The sequence below is a fragment of the Balaenoptera acutorostrata genome, chromosome 6 (genome assembly GCF_949987535.1).
Source record: "Balaenoptera acutorostrata chromosome 6, mBalAcu1.1, whole genome shotgun sequence".
Taxonomy (NCBI): Eukaryota; Metazoa; Chordata; class Mammalia; order Artiodactyla; family Balaenopteridae; genus Balaenoptera; species Balaenoptera acutorostrata.
This window is the reverse complement of record NC_080069.1, coordinates 8,156,144-8,178,670: the sequence shown is the minus strand read 5'-3', so window position 1 is coordinate 8,178,670 and position 22,527 is coordinate 8,156,144. Positions and strand designations below refer to the sequence as shown.

Below are 22,527 nucleotides of genomic sequence, written 5' to 3'. Positions count from 1 at the left end.
TTCCGAGACCACTACTCCCCTTGGAACAGAGGCAGGGAGGGCAGGGGGAGAAGGGGAAGAGAGGGGAGGGTCATGGCCTCCGAAGTGATAAGGGATGGTTCCCAGACATGGGTCTGCGGCCCTCAGGTCCACACAGCCGATCTCCCTAGATCTTCAGGATTTTTCCAGCCCCTATCATCGCTCTAGCAGCCCAAGCAGTGACCATCTCTTCCCTGTTCACCCTAGAGGAAAACTTCGTGGTGGCCCTGTATGACTACAAAGCCATGAACGACCGGGACCTGCAGATGCTGAAGGGGGAGAAGCTGCAGATCCTGAAGGAGTAAGTGTCCTGGACACCATCCCTGTGACGGTGTCCCCCCACAGGACCCCACCCCCCACCCACCTACCTTTCCCCCAACCCACCGCCCTGCACGGCTGCCTCCAGAATATCTTCTCCAGTGCCCTGCCCCTCAGCCCAGCCCAGTCACTCGGTAGTAGGGGTTCGTATTCACTACCTCCTGCTCTGCTGTCAAAATCCTACTCTTCCTTCAAAACCCGCCTTTAACGTCACCTCCTCCATGAAGCCCTCCTGATGCCCACAACGCTTGCCTGGCTGCTGCATCACAGCTCTGGGCTGGAGTCTGTTGGGTCCAGATTTGTCTCCCTTGCAGGACAAGATCTCGCGTGAGACCCTACCTGTGAATTCAGCTTTAGTTTATCCAGGGTTTCTTCTCAGAAACTGCTCTAAAGCTACTCTTTCGCACGTCAGGCTTGTCCTGTGGAGCCTGAGGGCTCCTTTATTTCTTGATATTCTCTGATAAAGTGTGAAGGCCCTGACCTTTTGACCACCTGTGGGCTCCGGTTCGTCCTCTCCTCCGCAGCCCTCCTTGTTTCTGTCTTTCCCGTCCAGTCCAAACTCACTCCCCAAACCCTAAACGTGTCCCATTAATCGAGAGGAAGGCGTCTCACCAGAGGACTGGGGCCCTCTTGGTGGATCAGGCTATGGAGACAAACCTCCCCTGGAGGCTGCGTTGTTCCCTTTCCTCCCCTGGACCAGGAGCATCTTGGGCCCATCGGATGCTGGCGAGTTGGAATGACCTGGACACACGGCATCACTGAGCCACTGGCCCCAGTTCCCTCCCTCTGCCCGACCACCTGCCCCTCGAATCCTCTGCCTCCCAGGGGTGAGATGCTGTGGGCGGTGAGCTGCCCAGAGAGGCCCGTGGGAGCCGCCACCTGTTTTGTTTTTCTTTCCCGCCTAGAGCTGGAGACTGGTGGTTGGCCAAGTCTCTCATCACAGGAAGAGAAGGCTACGTGCCCAGCAACTTTGTGACCCGAATAGAGACCCTGGAAGTGGAAAAGTAGGTGGACAGACGGCCCTTCAGAGCAGAGGCGTGTGCTGGCTGCTTCTAGTCTGTGCTGGCTGCTTCTAGTCTGTGCAGGGCGGAGCCAGAAAGTGGCTAAAGAGCAGAGCAGGGTGTGAACCCGGCTCGGAGGGGGCAGGAGAGGGGTGGGGACTTGGTGCCGCTGGGAAAGGCTTGTCTAATGTCCCAGCAACGTTTAAATCTCTGTGTGACACTGAGGGTGTCACTCGGGGAGCCCATCTCACCCTTCCCATCTGTAAAATAGGAGCTGCCCATTTCCTGGCTAACCTGATAGAGACGACCCCATGTCCCACCGCCTTGATCAGCCACCCTCCTCCCCTGCCTCCAGGGCAGGACTCAGGGCTTGCACCTCGGGGGACTCACAGGATGGGGGCCTTAGGGGACAGCTCCGCCCCGGCATCCTCATAACCCACCTGCACACAGCACCAGCCAGGGCCTCGAGCATTAGTGCCCTGAGCAAACAGAGCCAGAGCCCCAGCTCTGCCCAGGACCGGGGAGGATGCAAAACCCATTATGACGTGACCCCTGCCCTGAAGGAGCTCAGAGTCTGTCAAACTCACGAGCTGGCACGGGTCTGCCGCCTCGCCTAGTGTTCCCATCCAGAGATGCTCGCCCTCAGGAGGGCTCCTTGCCCAGCACGCCCGGCCCTGTGCCCGGCCCTGGACCAGCGTGAGGCCGGGGCACATCCACCCTGACCAGCCTCTGCTCAAGGGGCACTAGAGACCCGACCCCAAGGAGGGTGGGCTGTGAGGGAAGGTGTCAGGTGCATTCTCCCAGAGCAAAATTAACAAAGGGCACGAAATACTGCTCTCCTTTCATTTCAAGAAAACACCAAGTCCATCGCTGACAGCAGGGAAAGGGACCGAGGGGCATTTCATGTAGCAAAATGTGAGGGGCTCAGCTCAGGGTTAAGTCGACAACAGGAACACATTTTATCTCTGGAGGGAAGGGACTTGGGTGACAATATCCCCGGGAGTGTGGCCACTCTCTGAGGTCTGTCTGCCTTTGTGCTTTTCTTTTCCAGGTGGTTCTTCAGATCAATTTGCCGGAGAGATGCCGAGAGGCAGCTTCTGGCTCCAATCAATAAAGCCGGCTCCTTTCTTATTAGAGAGAGCGAAACCAGCAAAGGTAAGCCTGGGCCTCCGCTGCCCTCCCCTGTGCAGCCCGGGAACCCCACCTGCGGCCTTGCTTCTGGGAGTTGGGAGGGGGCCAGTGTGTGGGGGTGCTAGGCAGGAGAACCTGGCAGCGTCCGCCCCAGGGGGTCCCTCCCACATCAGGCCAGCCAGGACAGCCCCCGGGTATCCGGTAACTGAGCGTGGGGCTGTACACATGGACAGTTCTCCCAGGGCCCTGCTGGAAACGTGCCCAGCACGAGAGCAGCTCCCATCTCGGGCTGGTCTCGCACTGCCTCGGTCAGCAGGGGTGCTGAGGCTGGCGGGGGCGGAAGAGGGGGTGTGACCCAGGGCCACGTCTGGAATCAAAGGATTTGGGAGCTGAAAGAATCCTTAGAGATAATCTCAGCTAGAGGCGGTGACTCAGACACTTCCAGGAGCCTGTGAGGTATAAGTTTGTGATATACAAGGAGGGGGCAGTGATCGTTGAGATCTGGGGGACTCATAGATTCAAACCCACTGACCGAGCAGAACGTTTCTGCCACCACCCTCAGGCCACTGGGTTTTCTCTTTCTCTGTCTTTAGTTTTCTCTCTGTCTTTCCTCCTCAAAGTTCTTTCTGCTATAAAGTATAAAACACATCTAAAAATTGCATAAATTATAAATGAGTGCATAATTATAAACATAGAGTCATGCTAAGTAAACACCTCTGTAACCACAAGAGCGAGAACATTCCAGACACCCAGAGCCCCTCTCCCTGCCCCACCGGTGCCCCTTTCTGATTCACCTCCCCACCCGCCAGAGAAGCCACCACTGTCCTGACTTGGATGGATATCCTTCCTTATCTTTCTTTATAGTTTTACCACCCATGTTTTGTCTGTTTTTCACCTTTATACAAATGGAATCATACTATTTTAGTTTTTGTGTGTGTCCTATTCCTTTCACTCAACACTGTAAGATTCTGTATTCGTTTGCCAGGCCTTCTGAAGCAAAGTACCAGGAACTGGGGGACTTAACAGAAATGTGTTTTCCCACAGCTCTGGAGGCTAGAAATCTGAGATCAAGGTGTCAGCAGGGTTGGTTTCTCCTGAGGCCTCTCTCCCTGGCTTGTAGATGACCGTCTTCTCCCTGTGTCCTCGCATGGTTGTCCCTCTGTGTGTGTCTGTGTCCTCATGCCCTCTTCTTATAAGGATACCAGTTATATTGGATCAGGGCCCACCCCAATGACCTCATTTTAATGTAATCACCTCTTTAAAGACCCTATTTCCAAAGACAGCCACATTCTGATATACTGGGGGTTAGGACTTCAACACAGGAATTTGTGGGGAGAGTGGGGACACAATTCAGCCCATGACAGACTCACTCGTGTTGTTGAGGATAGCAACAGTCTGTTCACTTTGACTGCTATAAGGAATCTAGTATATGAATATTCCATAAGTCATTGCTATTTCTCCACGCTAACGTTGGTGGACTTGGGGTTGTTTCCAGTTTGGAGCTGTTATGAACGTGCTGCTGTGAACCTTGTTACATATGCTTCCTGGTACACGATTGCCACCAGTCTTCCATCTTTGAGATACTGGGCCAATACCCCCATTTGAAAGATGAGAAAACTGACTCCCTGAGGGAAGAAGTGACTCATTCAAGACCAACAGTGAACAAGCGTCAGGGCCCAGATCATCTGAGGGGCACCGAAAATCTTCACAAGCTCTAAAACGTGTCAAACTGGCCTAACCTGGGTGGATGGAGGGGAGTTTCCCAAGCAGGGTGAAGAAAGCCTTTGTTATCAGGACACTGCACAGAGGGACCTGTTACAGGAGAGGAGGTGGCGGCAGCGACATCGGAGGTGAAGGGGAGAGAGGGTGGCTGGACTGTGAGCCTGGCCCCCTGTGTTGGGGCAAAGAGAATGGACAGGGCTTCCCTGGTGGGAGCACCACCCCTCCCCTGCCTGCTGGCTTACCCCTCAGCTCCATCCATGGCTTGAGAACTGCAGTGAGTGGAAACACTAAAGCAGCAAAAGCTGGACAAAGAGAGCTGCTTACAACCCACTGGAGGCTCAGGGGAGCTCCCGCAGCTCATTGCCCCTCAAAGGGTCAGAGCCAGGTTGGGGAGGTGGAGGGATGCAATGGTGCGTTGGAGTGCTCTGTGCAGAATTTCCTGAGATGCACCCATGGATGCATTAAATTATATACACATACATATTAGGATATTGCCACTACTCCATGTGAATAGCAGTGCACCTATGTCCAAGAAACAATATGGGAATCATTAGAGATGACATAAGTGTTTTGTTGGCTGTAGAATATTTCAAACGCATACGGAAGTAAAGCGAACAGTATAATGGAGCCCCTGTACCCAACACCCAGCTTCAACAATAATCAACCCAGCTAATCTCGTTTTGTGTGTATCGCCACCCACCACTCTTACTTTGAAGCAAATCCCAGACATCACGTCATTTCACCCGGAAATGATGTTTTAATTGTTGCCTATTGCTAAGGGGCCCCCTGGAGGGAAAGGGCGTCCCCATCCTCAGTGTGAAGGAGGAAGGGGTCTCTAAGGGCGGCGGGTGTCTCCTCCTGCCCTTGCCCCCCTCCCCAGCTAGTCCAGGCTGGGATTGGCCAGATGGAGCTGAGGCTTCGGGACCCCACGCACATATACACATCCCCGCATACACATGCCCACACTCCACCGAACTCCAAAGCCCCTGGAGGCCACAGACAGAGGATGGGAGATGGCGAAGGAACACTGCCCCCAGAAGCCAGGGAGCGAGTTCTAGCCCCGAGAGGCCTCCAGGACATCCCTTAGCTTCTCAAGCTTCATTTAATTGGTATCTGTGTGAGGACTGACTCGTTTCCCAGTTCCAGGGCAGGTGGTCCTTACGGTGTTAAGAAATCTCGATCTCTGGGAGCCCAGCCTTGCCTATGCCCAGCGCAGCCCACACGCAGCGTGGAGACAGGACAAGGGGATCCAGATTTTGTGAACTGCAAGGATTGAAGTCCCCTTTAAGAGGAAGGAACGCCAGATTGTAAAAAGATATTCGGGACAGGCCCTAGGAGGAGCCCACACAAGAGAGAGGCACTGCTGGAGGAGAGCCCGGTCTCCTTGGCTGATCTCGAGGATTCGCAAGCAGGATGCAGCGGAGGGAATGGGGAGAACAGCCCCTTTCCTCACTAGGGTGACGCGCGGATGAATGGACTCACTAGAGCCACTCTCTGGTTCCTGAGATACCGGGGCGCGTTGCACCCCCCCGGGACGAAGTCGGGGCCACAGTTTGCCGCGTGCGGGCTGGGCTGGGGTCGGGCGCGTGGGGCGGGCTGTGGCGGAGGCAGGGCGCGCCGCGGGGCGCAAGGCTTCTCCGCATCCTTTTGCAGGTGGGCAATAAGAGAGGCGCAATGGCCAAGGGTTAGGGGAGAAGGGATTTGAGATGGGCTGATGGGCTGATGGGGGAGGAAAGACGCCTGAAGACAAACACCGCAGAGCAAAATCAAGCGCCCACACCCAGGACAAGAGGTGTCCAAGCCTGACACCTGGCGGGGAAGGGTGGTACTGCTCGCGGTAGGCGCGCCCTTAGGAAGGGCACGGGAGCCCCCAAGCCTGCCGCTGGCCAGCGGAGGGCCCTGGGGCAAAGCGACATCCCCCTTCTGGGCCTCAGCTTCCTCATCTTCCAAATAAGAGTGGAGGAGTGTGGTGCCCAGAGAGCTGGACAGAGGCGCTTTGTAAAAAACATCAAGTTCGTGGAATGTTTTTCAGCTGAAAACTCTTGCCACCTAAATTGCTCTTAACCCTTGGCATCTGCTACATTAACCTAGAAGACAAAATACCTAGATGTGTGTATGGATTTGAACAGAACCCCTGGGGAGTGTCTTATTATGTTGTCCCCCACGGACAGGAGTGCTTGGGGTTGTAATTTGCTATTGCATGTGGGGTAGGGTCAGCCTTTCACCTGGAATGAATGAATGAATGAATGAGTCAATCTCTTAGTCCCTCCAACAATTCTATATTTCTCAATATCCCATGGCAAAGGGTCCCCAAGCCCCAGGGCCCAAGTTGGGGGACAGCCTGATTGCTAAGATAACATCCTGCCTGCTCCAGAGTTCTGGGATTCCCTGGCTGAGTTTTTGGAGATTTGGGGAGGAACGTCAAGGACAGAGTCAGATGGAGCTGCGAGGAAAGGCTTCCAGGAGGGTGGAGGGTGAGATGAAGGAAAAGGTAACTTTTGATGGAAGTGGTCAAAATGGAGAGCAGAATTCGGGGAACTTTTTTCCAGGGTATTGAAATGAAGCCCAAATCCCAGTCCTGGTTTTCCTTCTTTATGCCTTACTTCTCATGTATGTGTCTTTATTAACCCTCCAGGTGCCTTTTCTCTGTCTGTGAAGGATGTGACCACCCAGGGGGAGGTGATCAAACACTATAAGATCCGCTCCCTGGATGAAGGCGGCTATTACATCTCCCCCCGAAGCACCTTCCCCACCCTGCAGGCTTTGGTGCAGCACTATTCTAGTAAGAGGGGGCATCTGATGAGGGGGCATGGGGGGCTTGTACCAGAGGAGCCCTTGTATCTCTCTATCACTAAGATCTCAGGATGGTGTGAATTATCGGTACCATCTTGGTGGAGGGGTGGAGGATTATCCCAAGGCTGGACCTAAGGAGTTGACAACTGTCAACATAACGATTCACATTCTGTGTCCCTAATCCCCTCTACTGGCTGTGACCACTTGGAGAGTAACAAGTATTTTCAGTCTTAGAGACAGCAAGACAATGATAGCATTCCTTGCTTAATGCAAAACGAACGCAGAGAGCTGTGTGTGTGTGGTGTGTGCACGAGGGGTAGGGGTGGGGTAGGGCGGGCAATAGGGGGCAGGGACACAGCTGGGAGTGATATGGCTCCCAAGAGAATGAGACCAGTCTGGCTCCAGCCCCACCTCTTCTTTCCTAACGCAGAGAAAGGGGATGGTTTGTGCCAGAGGCTGACCCAACCCTGTGTCAGCCTGGCTCTCCAGAACCCCTGGGCCCAGGATGAATGGGAAATCCCCCGGCAGTCTCTCAAGCTGCTCAGGAAACTTGGGTCTGGGCAGTTTGGCGAAGTCTGGATGGGTGAGTATGTGTCACGCCGGGAGCTGCTCTCTCCCTGTCCTGCGTCCTGAAGCACAGAAGTCTCGGGATTTGCACAGGGCATCATGCTTCCCATAAAGGCTTATGAGGGGGAAGGGATTGCGGCTATATACCCATTTTACAGATGAGGTAATGGAGGCATAGAACACTAAAGTGACTTGCCCTCAGCTGTTCCGCACATGATGGTGAAGCAGGAGTAGAATCCAACTCTCCCACCCCCTCAGCCCAGTCCCTCCTTCGTTCTTTGCTGCCCAGAGCTGCCTTTGCCATTGATTTGTGTGTGACCTGGAACACCTTGCTAACTCATAGAGTGGCAACAGCATGTTAACCGTGGTGAGCGGTGAACCAGGGGCCCCAAGACTCTGGTAACAGACCAAAGCCACCACTTGCAGCTGTGAGACTAGCCAGTCCCTTAACTTCTGGACCCCTGTGGCCTCACCTTCAATTATAGTTGATGGTCTCTCCTCTGCTCAGCATGGGCACTCTCAGAACACAAGGTGCTTTATTTTATCCCTGGAAAGGTCCGTGTCTCTGGGCATGATTTCACGGTGGGATCCTGCTGCCCCCCCCCGAATCCTCTGGCACCCAGGACTGATGCCTGAGGCGCCCCTGGCAGGAGCTCCACCTGGCTTGTTGCAAGTCTGAGTCATGACTTGCCTTCTCCCTTCAGTGTGGATGGGGACCTCATGGTGGGGGTGGGGGTGTGCAGGTGCCGGCGCTGTAAGGGAAACATCACAGGGCGCAGAAAGGGGGAAGGAGTCCCCAGGCCCCCTCCGCGTTCTCTATGCTTTTATCATGGGCTGTAATGCTCCCTGCCACGCGGAAGCTATCAGGTGGGAGAAGAGACTCATTACGTAGGGGTAGGAGGCAGGCTACTTGAAGGACAAGAGATGCAGCCCAGACCCAGGTGGAGGGGCAAGGAGGTGAAGTGGCCCCCCTCCCAGGCCGGGTAAGTTCCTCCACTGCCTGGGGCTCCCGTCTGGCGGGGGAGGCTGGGACAAGCTGGCATCCCGCAAGGTAAGCAGGCACATCTATCTCTCTCAGGAGCTGTCATTCCAGCCCAGGACCACCTACGGGGGCGGGGCGGGGGCGGCTGTGGCCTCAGTGCCCCATCTATAGAGCAGCGATGGCTCCTGGAAGCTTAGGTCGATTTTGGTTAAGGGATCACCTCCCATAGCCTCTGGGTCTTCTGAATGTCCTCTTCATTCTCCGTCCCTGGGGCTCAGGTTATTACAAAAACAACATCAAGGTGGCCATCAAGACCTTGAAGGAGGGAACCATGTCTCCGGAGGCCTTCCTGGGTGAGGCCAACCTGATGAAAACTCTCCAGCATGAGAGGCTGGTCCGTCTCTACGCCGTGGTCACCAAGGAGCCCATCTACATCGTGACCGAGTACATGGCCAGAGGTGGTGCCCTGCCCGGGACTGCATCCTTCACACAGAGGCAGGGAGGCTTGAGGGTGGGAGTCCAGGCTTGGGGGGCCGAGAAGGCTGAGGCTGATCTGCTGCCGTGGGTTTGCCTGGCCAGGAGACCTCCGCAGGAGATCACTGAGCCATGGGCTGGATCAGTTAGCCAACATCTTTCAGGTCTAGGGTGTTCCATGTGCGTGGGGGGCGGAGGGAAGGATGGTGAGAACAAGACGGATAAGTGGTCCTTACAGAGCGGTGTCCTCGGTGCAGGAGCCCTTGAACCAGCATTTTTGGAGTGCGCCTTCTGTGCCTGGCACTCCTTGATGCCCCCTGGGGAGGACAGAGCGAGGCAAAGTCCAGAGAACAGTAGGCTGGGTGTCCAGAGACGGTTCTCGTTCAGGGAACGTTTTACAACCCTATGAGCATTTTACAACATGGATGAAAAGAGAGGATGGGCGAGATGGCCTCTGAGGTCCCTGGTGTGGCCACGCTCTCCCGGGGCAGGGGGCTCCTTCTCACCCCTCCTGTGGCCCTGACCACACGCTGATTCTGGTCAGATCCTAACGTGCTGTGCTAATACAGTTCCTTAAAGGTCGTCATGAAGGGGGCCCACCTGGCCCCCCTGCTCACCTCTCAGCCACCCCTCTGGTGAGAATCCCCCGACTCTTAGATGCCAGAGAGCAGCTGCGTTTGTTCCCTGCACCAACCCAGGAGACGGGTCTCTCCATTCTGGTGCTTTCTTGTGCCCTTGGCCCTCGGAGGAAGAATCTCTGCCAACAGACAGTGAAGGGGGCAAGAAGATGCTTTGGAATGTTGTGCGGGGAAAGAGCATGTTCTGCTCCGGTCCCCTGGCTGCACGACCCTGAACTTGGCTGAGACCTAACATCCTCCGAGCAGCCGGTAGCAGATCAGCACCTCCCGGGTGCTGTGAGGGCTGAGATGGGAGTTTCTGTAGAGCAGAGGCACCTGCAGCTGTGGATGGGTTTGTCCTCTGGGCACAAGAGACCCGACAGAGTGCCACCCACTTCCTGCCGCAGGTGGGGAGCAGCCCATACCCTGAGAGGCCGGCCCAGCCAGGGTTGGTTGGGTCACTCTGCACAAGTGCAGCTGCAACTTCTCTTTCCTCAGGCTGCTTGCTGGATTTCCTGAAGACGGATGAAGGTAACCGATTGTCCCTCCCAAGGCTGATCGACATGTCGGCCCAGGTTTGTGAGAACCTAGTGCAGCGGGCCAGGCCCCCAGACCCTCTCCCTCCGTCCCCATGGCTTAACAAGATCAACTATTTAGAGGTTGTGTCCATTAGATTTAGGCTGGGCTGTGAAGGCCGGAGAGCCCAAAGTCATCATGGCTTAAATGTGTGAACACCAGAGGTGGGCAGTCTGAGGTGGGCAGTCTGGGGTGGGCAGCGAGGCCACTCCTCAGAGTCACAGGGACCCAGGTTTCTTCCACCCTCCAGGTCTTAGCAGGTCATCTTCCCACCCAGGGAGGCTGCTCGCACTTTAGCATCTTGTCCTCAGCCAGCAAGAAGAAGGGAGCGGCGGGGGGCGGGGAAGCCCACCTCCTTCCCTTTACAGACGCGTCCCCAAAGTCACCCACTACCCTTGCTCTCCCAGCCCCCTGGCCACCGGTCACCAGCCAACCCCTACTGCAAGGGAGCTTGGGAAATGTAGTCTTTATCCTGGGCAGCCGTGAAGGAGCGAGGTGGGTTCTATTGCTAAGGACGAGAGGGAGGAAAGGATGGTGTGGGAGACCCAGAGCGTTCCCACGACGTCCATGTCACGCGGTAGGCCCGTGTTCCGTGGTGGCCTCGCCTGTCCTCAGATGGTACCCACAAACGCCTTCTGTAGACTCAGACGGCGTGAGGTCAAGAGCAAAAGGAAGAGGAGGGATCTTTCCTCCCCGGGGATTTTAGCCAAGGGTTCTACCCGGCAGCAAAGCACATCTGGTGGCTCCAAGTGTGCATCTGTTAAAACTGGAACTCAGCAGAAAAGCTCCGGTCTGTGGTCAGCCCGTGAGACACATAGACGCACACACACACATCCTGCTGCAGAAAGGCACCCTTCCGCATCCCACACCAGCCCCTCCCCTCCTCCTCTACCGTTATCTGCTGTTAATATCAGGGCAGGAACTGAGGTCACCACCGCTTTTTTCCACCGAGGTGAGCGCAGGCCGGGTCCAACAGGCTGCTGAGGTGGTCTCGGAAAATTAACGCTGGTAACCGGTTTCAAACCACGGCGCAGTGAGCAACCTGCCCACTCTTTTTTCCCCCCATTCTTTTCCTTCTCTCTCTCTCTCCGCGGTCTCTTAGTCAATCCTTTGGGAAATATTGGGTCACCCAGAGGCAAAAGATGTGAAAAGCCACCTGAGTTTATAAGTAGGTGTGGTCAAGAATCTGAAGGTTAGGAAACCAGAAAATCAGAACCTTCCAGGTGAGCAGCTTCTAAACCACATTCTGATCATGCTAACACCTCACTGCGTGCACACACACACACATGCACACACACGCACACACGCACACATGCCCGCACTCACTGCCTTCTGGACGCTCCTTTTCCTGCTCTGAGGCATGAAATGCCAAGCTCCCCTCCAACCACAAGCCCATGTGCCCCCACTTTGCAGCCACACGGCAGCTCCCCCATGTCCTGTCACATCTGGGAGCCTTTGCCCAGACTGTCCCCTCTGCCCAGGATGCCTTTGACTCTCTTCTCAGCTGGCAGAATCCTAATCAACGTTCACGACCCAGGTCAAGGTCACGTCTATTCAGTTTTTCTGGACAAGAAAGTGCAGAGAGCACCTTGGTCATGTGTTCACCTAGCCTCGTGCCTGGTGGATGCTTCTTGAAAGCAGATCTGGGTCCTGCTAGACCTTTGTTTTTTTTTTAATTTCTAATACCGCTCATATAGTACATATATACATGAATACAATATAGTACATATTTGTTAATGGGATGAATACGGCTAAATGCTGTCCAGATATAAGATATTTGGTATTCAGCTTTATAGCCCTCACAGTACCATACCAACACGTGTGTATGATGGAATGATTTAGCGAAGGAATAAATATGGAAATATAATATAATATATAAATGAATGAATAAATGAATAAACCAGAGCAGTGGAAGCCTAAGGAGGAGTGGGACCAATTCCAGTGCTGGCTTTGAGGAGGTAAACTGGCTTTCTATTCTCTGCCTCAGTTTCTTCATCCATCCACTGGGAGTGCAGTGAATAAACCCTGAGTTAGTTTCTTTGTCTAAACGGCTCCTCCTGGCCCAATGCTGGTGATCTGGGACAGAAACAACTCTCTTCTTTCACTGCCTCTGTTCCGTCAGGATCCTGCTGGGTTAGGTCCTCCGCCGGGTCTCAACTAATGCTCACCCCAACCCTGGGGCCCTGGAGACCCATCCCCTCACGTTCCATGCCAGGGCACTGACACCCTCTCCCCCAAGGAGCTTAAGCAATGATTCCAATCCAGGGCTCCCTGCTCCAGTACTTGCAACTTGCTGAGGAAATGAAACCCTCTCCCCAGCCTCCTGCCTTCCCCTCTTCTCGCGCCCCTTCCTTTTCTTCTCCTTCCCTCTCAAGAGACCTTCCTTTTCTCCTGCCTGCCTTCTGCCACCTTCCTCCCCTGCAGACCCTTGGAAGGAGAGGAGAGGTGGGTGAGCGGTGCGGGGCCCCTGGCTCTGATGCAGAGGGTGGCCGGAGTCCTTCTCCCCGAGGGGGGCTGGCCTTCACCGTGGGGCCCATTCTCTCAGATTGCAGAAGGAATGGCGTATATCGAGCAGATGAATTCAATCCACCGGGACCTGAGGGCGGCCAACATCCTGGTGTCTGAGACCTTGTGCTGCAAAATTGGTGACTTTGGCTTGGCCCGCATCATCGACAATGAATACACTGCCCAAGAGGGTGAGCCGAGCCTCCCAACTCCCCAAGTCCCTTTGGACTTCTTGTCATGCAGTTCTGGCCTTGCCCCCAGCTAGTCCAGCGTTTCCCTAAAGTGTTCTGTAGAGCACAGGTGCCTCAGGAGGAGTGGCTCTGTGAGAGGGTAAGTTTGGAGACACTGCCCAGTCCATCCAGCTCTCCCTTGGAGACTCCCAGCCCACAGCAGCATATTAAAGGCACTGAGAAGTCCTGCAGCTAAGGAACAGTGTACTTGTGCCTCACCTCGGGTCTCCCAAACTAATTGGAATCCCAAATACTTTTTCCATGTAACTTCTGTGAACCTCCCACAGAACCAGGGGTTCACAGAACACACTTTGGAAAACACTGCCCTAAAGTATGAGCAGCAAAACCTAATACCTGAATTGGGGTCTCCGCAGGCACTCTACTTTACTTTGTAAAGCTTTGGCAAAAATCCTCTTCACAAGAGGATTTGAAAGGATCAAAATACATTTCATCAAGCAAGTTAGTGAGCATAAATAGCTCAGCACATTAGTCAGTTGATGCGGGAGAAGGATTGACATGCCTCGTTCCCTGAGGGAACTTCAAGGGATAAAGCCAGGCAAGGTGCAGGTGATCAAGGGCAGGGCCATGCGGTCTGTTCTGGATGCCAGCCAGGGCCGCAGCCATCCACTGGGCTTCACGGGCAGCAGGATTTGAATTCCGTCCTCACTGTGACCCTAGGAGGTATATGAGCCATGTGTCACCATTTCCATTTTGCAGGAAAGGATTAAGGCAGGGACAAGTTAGATGACTTTCCCAAGCCATGGGTTCCTGTTAGTAAACAAGACTCACGGGAGGTGGAAAAGGACTCTCCCATCCCAGATGGAAACACGAGCTGGTTGCCCAATGAAGCCCACTGGGCAAAGACCCAAAGCGGGTGACAGGGGTGGTATTTGTCCTTTCATGCTGCGGACCCCCAGGGTCTGCACACTCCTGGTCACGTGTCCTAGGGGTCTGAGCGACTCCCTGAATGCATCTCTGCCTGGCACAGCTGCGCTAACTCCGCCAGGCAGGGCAGGGTGGAGGGGAGGAGGGGCAGGGAGTTGGGGGGCGTGCAGGGGCAGTCCGCCACGGCCTCACAAAGCTGCTCTTGGCCTTCTCACAGGGGCCAAGTTCCCCATCAAGTGGACCGCCCCAGAGGCCATCCACTTCGGGGTGTTCACCATCAAAGCAGATGTGTGGTCGTTTGGAATCCTCCTGATGGAAATCATCACTTACGGGCGTGTGCCCTACCCAGGTAGGCGGCTGCATCCTGCAGCGACCTTGCTGCTCAGGGCTGTCCTGAGATGACTGTGATGGCAGATGTCCCATCCTCAGTGCCTGGGGTTGCCCACCTGCATGTCAGAATGGAGCCCAATGGTTGAAACAGAAACCCAAGTGTGCCACTCTGGGGGCGGGGCTTCCACCCCCTTCCTCAACGTTGCTCTTGGCAACAGAGCTGTGTCCCCTTCATCCAGCAGAGGTCAGTGAGTCCCCAGACCTGGAATTCAGTTAAGGTCGGGGTCTGAACTCAGGTTTCCTCCAACTAGTTTGCCCTCAGCTGAGGGCAGGTGGCCCCTCCCTTGGTCTTGCACCTTGGGTACAAAGCCCCATCTTGAGGGTCAACCCCCAGCCCCCCAGCCTCAGACCCGAAGGGCTGGGGCCTCTTAGCAGCCTCTGGGAGGGGGTGGGGCCTGTTCCCCAAGTACCTGCGCGGTGAGTGATGCTCGCCTGTGCCGCGCAGTCACAGGTAAGCGAGGTGGGGTCCCATCCAGGAGAAGCTGTCCCGCACTGAGATAATCTACAGCCTCGTTTCCAGCTGTTCTCCAAGCATTGGAAAGTAAATAGTGGGATGCCAGCCGGGCTGCGAGGGCGGAGCTGGCGGTCCGTGCCTGGCGGGCCCCTCCGCCCTTCAGCCGCGTCCCCTCCGCCTCCAGGCATGAGCAACCCCGAGGTCATCCGCAACCTGGAGCGCGGCTACCGCATGCCGCGCCCAGATTCGTGCCCGCCCGAGCTGTACCGCAGCGTCATTGCCGAGTGCTGGCGCAGCCGGCCCGAGGAGCGGCCCACCTTCGAGTTCCTGCAGTCGGTGCTCGAGGACTTCCACACGGCCACCGAGGGCCAGTACGAGCTGCAGCCCTAGGCCCGTGTGCAACTGACGAGGACTCTTCACCCGGCGGCTTCCTCAGCCCCAGATGGGCTGGAAAGGCAGGGAGGGGTCGGCACGCCCATTTCTCAGATGAGCAAAGTAGAGGTCGAGCGGCCTGGCAGGTGGGTCACGCGGCTTGGACGCCGGATCCAGTCTCAGCACGAACCTTCTCCGGCTGTGTGCCCCTGGGCGAGTTACTTAGCCTCTCTGTGCCTCCGCCTTCTCGTTGGCACAACGGGGAAGAACCACAGTTGTATCTACCTCGTATGTTCTTCACGAGGATGACCCGCTAAGGTGTTCAGAATAGTGCCCGGCACACTCGTAAGTGTTTGTCATCATGTCATAGAAGGCTTCCTGTGCTGGCACCAAAAGCCAGGCGTCCACCGCAGGTGACCTGAGTCCCGCGGGCTCCCACCGGACCCATACTGCGCTCCAGCACTTTGGGACTTTTCCGAAATAAAGTCACGAGATCTGACCTTTCCCGTGTCGTTCCTGGTGACAAGCCTGGACGTCGCATACATGACCTTCGTGGTTGCATGAGTGGTGCCGCTAGGGACTCGCGGACGGCCCTGGGTGAAAGTCAAGCCCCCAGCCCCCCAGGACAAGGGCGCAGACCCGACAGTCACTGCCTTTTAGGGCAGCCTGAGTAGGACCAGCAGGTGGCGCTCTCACCTCAGAAATCCTCGGCCTCCAGGTCTGAGTCGGGGTCGGGGGTGGGAGGGCCGTTGCTCTGCAAAGCGCCCCAGCTGACAGTGCGCGCACCGGGGAGGCGAAGCAGCCCTGGGCTCCGGTGGTGCCCGGACCAGCCGCCTAAACTGATGAGGCGGGGATGGTAACACCAAGGAAGGTTCCAGGTTCCTCGCTGTTCATGGAGGCTCCCCATGTGTCATGTTTTTGTTTTGTTTATAACAGATTTTCCTTTTTTGAGCTGTTAGGTTTACAGAAAAATAAATGAAAAGTGTAGAGAATCCCCATTTACCCCTCACCCCGCCCCCACCCCCAATTACCCCTGTTATTAACACCTTGCAGTAGTGGCAGTACATTTGTTACAGCTGATGAGCTATAACACAGACACATTATTATTAACTGCAGTCCGTGGTTTACGCTGGGATCCACTCTTTGCCTTGTATTCTGTGGGTTTGGACGGATGTATAATCCCATGTCGTCACACTACCATATGGAATATTTTCATCGCCATCCTCTGCGCTCCACCTATTCTTTCCTCTCTCCCTCCCCCTGAACCTCTGGCCAACAACTTGCCATGTTTCTGACTCCTCTGATCACGTGACAACCAAGGAGGTGGGAATACAGAGAAAGAAACCAGCAACAGAGAGCGCACGCGGTGTTTCCATGGTCACACAGCTCATTAGTAGCAGGATAGGGTTGTGGCCCCAAGCAGAGCAGCTGGACCGTGGCAGCAGAGAACGGGGGATGCTGGGCCGGGAGAGCCTCACGGAGCGGCTGCCGAGCAAGCAAAGGAGGACAGACATCTGCATAGTATTGCTGTTTCCAGAGGGCGTTCCCAAACAGCCCCGGGACTGGACGGATGGAGAGGCGGGCGGGGGGTCACCATTATTATACCCAAACTCTTTTCCCAAATGAGGAAACCGGCAGAGACTCCACACACCAGGCCTGTCCAGAGGCTCTTAGCTGGCCAGTGCTGGACCCTGGATCTGAACCCGCTCTTTGCCCCCAGCCCCTATTCATGGCTGTGGAGGTAGTATTCTCCCAGCCACAAGCTGTCCGTGTGAGGGTATTGGAAAGGGGCCCAGGCCTGAGAGAGTTGAGCCTATGACCACTGCCCCCCAACCAGAGCTCTGGCAAGAAGTACGCCCCAGCCTCAGACCCCTCATGAATTTTGTGCTTCCCCTTCTCCCTCCCTCCCCAGAGCCAGGGCATTTGCAGTGCTATTGTAAAATGAGTAACAGCAAGACCTTTGGGATCCGATACACCTGGGTTCAAATTCAAGCACTTCCTCTCCCAGGTGTGTGAACTCAGACACTTTGCTTGACTTCCCTGAGTCTCGGTTTCTTCATCTGGAAAACGGACACACTAATAACTCCTATGTTATAGGCTTGTTTTGAGGTTTAGACAAAATAGAACACATGGGATGTTTATCCCAGTGCCTGTCTTATGGTAAATGCTCAGAAACTTTAGCTCTTTTTTTTTTTTTTTCTTTTTTCTGGCTGCGTTGGGTCTTTGTTGCTGCGCGCAGGCTTTCTCTAGTTGCGGTGAGCGGGGGCTACTCTTCGTTGTGCTGCAAGGGCTTCTCATTGCAGTGGCTACTCTTGTTGCAGAGCCGGGGCTCTAGGCGCCTGGGCTTCAGGAGTTATGGCACATGGGCTCAGGAGTTGTGGCTCGCGGGCTCAGTTGCTCCGCGGCATGTGGGATCTTCCCAGACCAGGGCTCGAACCCGTGTCCCCTGCATTGGCAGGCAGATTCCTAACCACTGTGCCACCAGGGAAGCCCGAGCTCTTATTATTTTGACAGCCCCCAAAGAAAGGCCTTCAAAGACCCTGATCCACAATCTCCAACGGCCTTAACTGGGTGTCCCCTGTCCTCTTTGTCTCCCAGGGTGGGCTTCCAACTGTGCCCCTCAGCGTTTTGTTCTCTATTGGTTGCTAGGAATTTTCTTTGTCTGCTCTCACACTGCTCCCACCCTCGGGGCAGAACTGCGAGAAGAGCAGTCCTGGGGGTTGAAGTCAGGGACCTGGGTTTACCCAGCACTTTCCAGCTGTGTGACCTTGAGTTAGTAACTCAAGTCCTCTGAGCCTCAATTTCCCCCTCTACAAGCAGGCAAGAGCAGTGACTCCCTTGCAGGGTTGTTTTCAGGATTTAAAGAGACTTTGAGTTAGTGCATTTGGCTGCAGTAACAAACCCTGCAGCCTGGGGGGCTTCAACAACAGACATTTATTTTCTCACGGCTCTGGAGGCTGGAAGTCCAAGATCAAGGTGTCAGGAGAGTTGTTTCTTTTGAGGCCTCTCTCCTTGGCTTACAGATGGCCGTCTTCTCCCTGTGTCCTCGTCCTCATGTGGTCTTCCCTCTGTGTGTGTCTGGTCCTTATCTCCTCTTCTTACAGAGACAGCAGTCGTGTTGGATTAAGGTCCAGTCCAATAACCTCATTTAATTTAATCACCTCTTTAAAAGGTCCGTCTCCAAATACAGCCACATCCTGAGGTCCTGGGAGTTAGAACTTCAACATAGGAATTTAGGGGAAGCAAAATTCAGCCCATAGCAAATAGTGACACATAGACATAATATAATAATTATTTCTTCTTTTGTATCTTCCACTCTACCTTCCCAGTGCAAGACATACAGTAGGTGTCAATGTATCCTTGTAACTGACCAGTTTTAAAAACAAGAATGTTTAGTGTGAATAAACTTCCCATCTACGAATAAGGAAGAACCAAAGCTAAGCTGAAAAACCAGTGGGCCAGCTCTCAGCAAACTCACACACAATAATCCAGATTTACGCAAAGGATACAACTGTCTCCAGTGATTTAGCTTACAAAGGGGTCCACCGCATATTCCTTTAGGTACTTTAAAAGTAAGGCTCGGGGCTTCCCTGGTGGCGCAGTGGTTGAGAGTCCGCCTGCCGGTGCAGGGGACACAGGTTCGAGCCCTGGTCTGGGAGGATCCCACATGCCGTGGAGCAACTAAGCCTGTGAGCCACAACTACTGAGCCTGCGCGTCTGGAGCTTGTGCTCCGCAACAAGAGAGGCCGCGACAGTGAGAGGCCCGCGCACCGCGATGAAGAGTGGCCCCTGCTCTCAGCAATTAGAGAAAGCCCTCGCACAGAAACGAAGACCCAACACAGCCAAAAATAAATAAATTAATTAATTTTTAAAAATAAATTAAAAAAAAAAAAAAGTAAGGCTCAAGTTTCCCCAGGCTTCATGTTGTCTGGGGTTTTTTTTAAGTGTGGTAAAATACACACAGAATAAAACTGACCAACTTCGACACTTTTTAAGTTCAGTAAGTGTCAAATATAGTCACATTGTTGAACCACCATCACCACCATCCATCTTCAGAACTTTTTCATCTTCCCAAACTGAAAGTCTGTTCCCATTAAACACTAACTCCCCATTCCAGCCTCTGGCTACCCCCATGCTACTTTCTGTCTCTGAATTTGACTATTCTCCGAACCTCATATAAGTGGAATCATACAATATTTGTCTTTTGTGACTGGCTTATTTCACTTAGCATAATGGCCTCAAGGTTCATCCAAGTTGTGGCATGTGTCAGAATTTCCTTCCTTTTTAAGACAGAATAATATTCCATTGTATATTGTATATATTGCATTTTGTTTATCCATCTGTCGATGGACACCTGTCGATGGACACGAGTTGTTTCCACTGTTTGGCTTTTGTGAATAACGCTGCAATAAACACGGGTGTACAAATATCTCTTGAGACCCAAGCCTGGATCATCTAGTAGTTCTATTTTCAATGTTTTCAGGAACCACCATACCGTTTTCCACAGCAACTGCACTGTTTTACATTCCCACCAGCAGCCCACAGGGTTCTGATTTCTCCACATTCTCACCAACACTTGATATCTTCTGTTTTTTTGATAGTAGCCATCCTAATGGGTTTGGGGCAGACAGTGTCATTTTAATAGTATTAACCCACGTTTCTGTGACTTTGGACCCCACAGGACCTCAGTCCTCTTTGATGTCTGAGTTTCCCGAGTTTTTTTTCCCTGTATTTGCTGGTGACAAGCCTCTTCAGGCCGGTGCCTCTGAAGTTCTGCTGTTTGCGGCCGGGGGTTGGGGGCTTCGTGGGCCTAGCTGAGAGGTCCCTGCTGGATGGAGGTCTCGGTGGTGGGGGGGCGGGCAGGACTCTATTCTGGGGAAAGGACTCTATTTCTGTTTTCCCCCTGAGTGAGTCTGCCCAGCGCTGCCTCGGGGTTAACTTGCCCAAGGCTCTCACCAGCCGTCCCCAGGTGGGTCTGCATCCGTGGGCACATGCTCAGACCTCCACCCCAACATGTTCACAGGGAAGAAACACATCCTGTTCTGGGCACCCAGCCGCAGAGGCAACAAGGAGAGAATTGAGGGCAGCGGCCACCATGATTCGCAGGCAGATCAGGGAAAACAGACAACTGACATAGGCTTGTTCGGTGCATCCCACAGCCAAGCTGAGCTCATAAAGTCTTCTGGATTAAAGAAAGAGCCAACCTTGACACCATGTGTACAATCTGAGCTGAACAGACCTTCATGACCAGTCAACATTTATTGGGTATAAAGAGAGAGGTAGATCCTATGATCCTCATTTTAGAGATGAGGAGACTGGGGCACAGAGAGGGTAAGTAACTGGCCCAAGGCCACACAGCTGGTAAATGGTGGAGTGAGGACTCACCACTCTTAACCATTCTTCCAGGAAGAATCTGGTCTAGGTGTTTCAACCTGTGCTCCTCAGAGCCCTGGGCATCCATGCTGGGCTCTCAGGAGTAGGGGGCTAACAGTGGGGGGGAGGGCGGATGGGGGAAGGCACCCCCCATTTCAAGCACGGTAGCCCTTCTTGCTTCTGATTCACATGCTCAGCTGCCTCACAAGGGTCATTTGAACAGAGCGTGGCTTTTAAATTGTTTTGAAAATCAGTCATCTAGTCCAACCCTCCCTCCACCCTCACCCTCTCACAAGTGGGAGACTGAGGCCTAGATAAGGATGCATAGCCACACAGGGTCCACACAGCAGGGCCCAGCCCTCCAGGTCCGGTCCTTCCTCTGCCCACCCCAACTCACCTGCTTTCCTGGTGGGCAGATGTTAGTTTACTGCAGGTTTTTTTTTTTTTGAAAATAGACATCCTTGTAATACTTGAGAACTCTCCAAATCGGATTAGTTGGTTCCCTGGAAAACCTCAGTTTCTTTTTTGTTTGTTCGTTTTTGGCCACACCGGCATGTGGGTGCGGCATGTGGGATCTCATTTCCCAGACCAGGGCTCGAACCCGTGCCCCCTGCATTGGAAGTGCGGAGTCTTAACCACTGGACCGCCAGGGACGTCCCAAAACCTCATTTCTGAACCGAGACAGAAGAGCTATTCGTTTGATGGAACCGAGTCTAGCGCCTTTAAGACGTTACTCACGTGAGTGGGGCCCCAGGGGTGCTGCACCTGACAGTCTGCAAAGGGCGGCGTCCCCGGCTGGGCGTGGCCTCGGGCGCTCCTCGCAGAGCCTCTCAGGTGCGTGGCTGCTTTGCTCTCTCCTCGTCCCGGATGCGGAAGGCAGCGAGCCTGAGGGTGCCGCTCACCGTCGCCTTGCTGGGGTGGGGGGCTCGGAACGCCGACCCCGCGCTCCTGGCTCCGCGTCCAGCACTTAAGGGACCCAGCAGACGGCACCGGGATGAAAAGTGAGGGGCGGGGTGGACGCAACCCACATGGGGCCCGCTGAGTGGCCATGCGGGGCCATCCTTTTAATAAGGTTAAGCAAGCCGTTCCCCGAGGAAGACAGGAAGGTTCCGTGAGTGCCTGGTGGAAAAGAAGCAAGGAAGGGAAACCTCTGGTGCTGCCGGGGCCGCCAGGCTGGAAGGAGCCTCATCCTGGAGACAGTAACTGCGGTCCCCAGAGAGGTGAGGTGGCCAGAGCCCCTGCGCGTGAGGTCGGGACCCTGTTGATGATTCACGGGGTAACAACTCCGCCTGACAGCAGCCGAGTAGCTAAAAATAGCCATCAGGGAACGTCCAGGAGATACTTGGGGAAAGTGAAAATTTGTGAGCAGAATGGTGGGTGCGTGGAAAGGTCTGACTGGCACCTGCAGGGACTTTGTGGACGCCGCAGGTCCTCCTTGGCCCTGGAGGGATCCAGAGACAAGGAAGACAAGAACCTGTTCCCAAAGAGTTCTTAAATATGCCTCGTTCATGGGAGCGTTTGTCGCACCTCCATCGCTGTGCTCACAAGCATGGGCGCTGAGGCAGTGTCGCCCACCTTTGTTACCTGCCCAGCGCCCAGCTCCTGCTTCATGTACAAGACCGTGTTCAGCCCACATGACAACCCTCAGGACTGATTCTGTTATGAATCCCCTTTGTATCGATAGATGAGAAGACCATGGCTGTGAGAGGTGAGGTCACCTGCCAGGCTTGGGCATCCGGGACGCAAGCCTCTGCGCAGGGCCTCCTCCTGCGGGAGTTCCTGGGAGAGTGAGGGGGGCACGGCTTTGCTGGAGACACAGCTGGCGCTGCCCCAGACCCATCCGCGGGCGGGGCCCAGACCCCTGTGGCCTCGCTCCCTGGCTGCTTGCCGCGCCTGCTGTGGGAGGACGGGCTTTGGAGGAACTAGGCCGTGTTCGCGTCACCTCTTGGCTCTGCCTCTTACTGGCTGTGGAATCCCTGGCAAATTATTTAACCCCTCTCGGCCTCAGTTTCATCATGTTTAAATTGGACACAAACGTACCGGCTCACAGGGAAGCTGAGGACGAGCTGCGATAATGTGCATAAGGCTTCGGGTGTGGGTCACGCGTGCAGTAGAAGGT

The 22,527-nt window shown here is 54.5% G+C and overlaps 1 protein-coding gene across 2 annotated transcripts; it reads left to right on the top strand.

Moving 5' to 3' along the window:
• Positions 1-248: 248 nt before the first annotated feature.
• Positions 249-15,432, top strand: BLK (BLK proto-oncogene, Src family tyrosine kinase). 2 transcript variants are annotated; one of them, XM_007192684.2, is made up of 10 exons: positions 249-319; positions 1,242-1,340; positions 2,389-2,492; positions 6,826-6,972; positions 7,414-7,566; positions 8,811-8,990; positions 10,122-10,198; positions 12,745-12,895; positions 14,037-14,168; positions 14,848-15,432. In XM_007192684.2, the coding sequence occupies exons 1-10, from the start codon at positions 264-266 to the stop codon at positions 15,051-15,053; spliced, it is 1,305 nt and encodes a 434-aa protein (XP_007192746.2). In that variant the 5' UTR covers positions 249-263; the 3' UTR covers positions 15,054-15,432. The 2 variants fall into 2 exon arrangements, with proteins under 2 accessions (XP_007192746.2, XP_028024994.2); XM_028169193.2 differs by lacking the exon at positions 7,414-7,566.
• Positions 15,433-22,527: the final 7,095 nt, after the last annotated feature.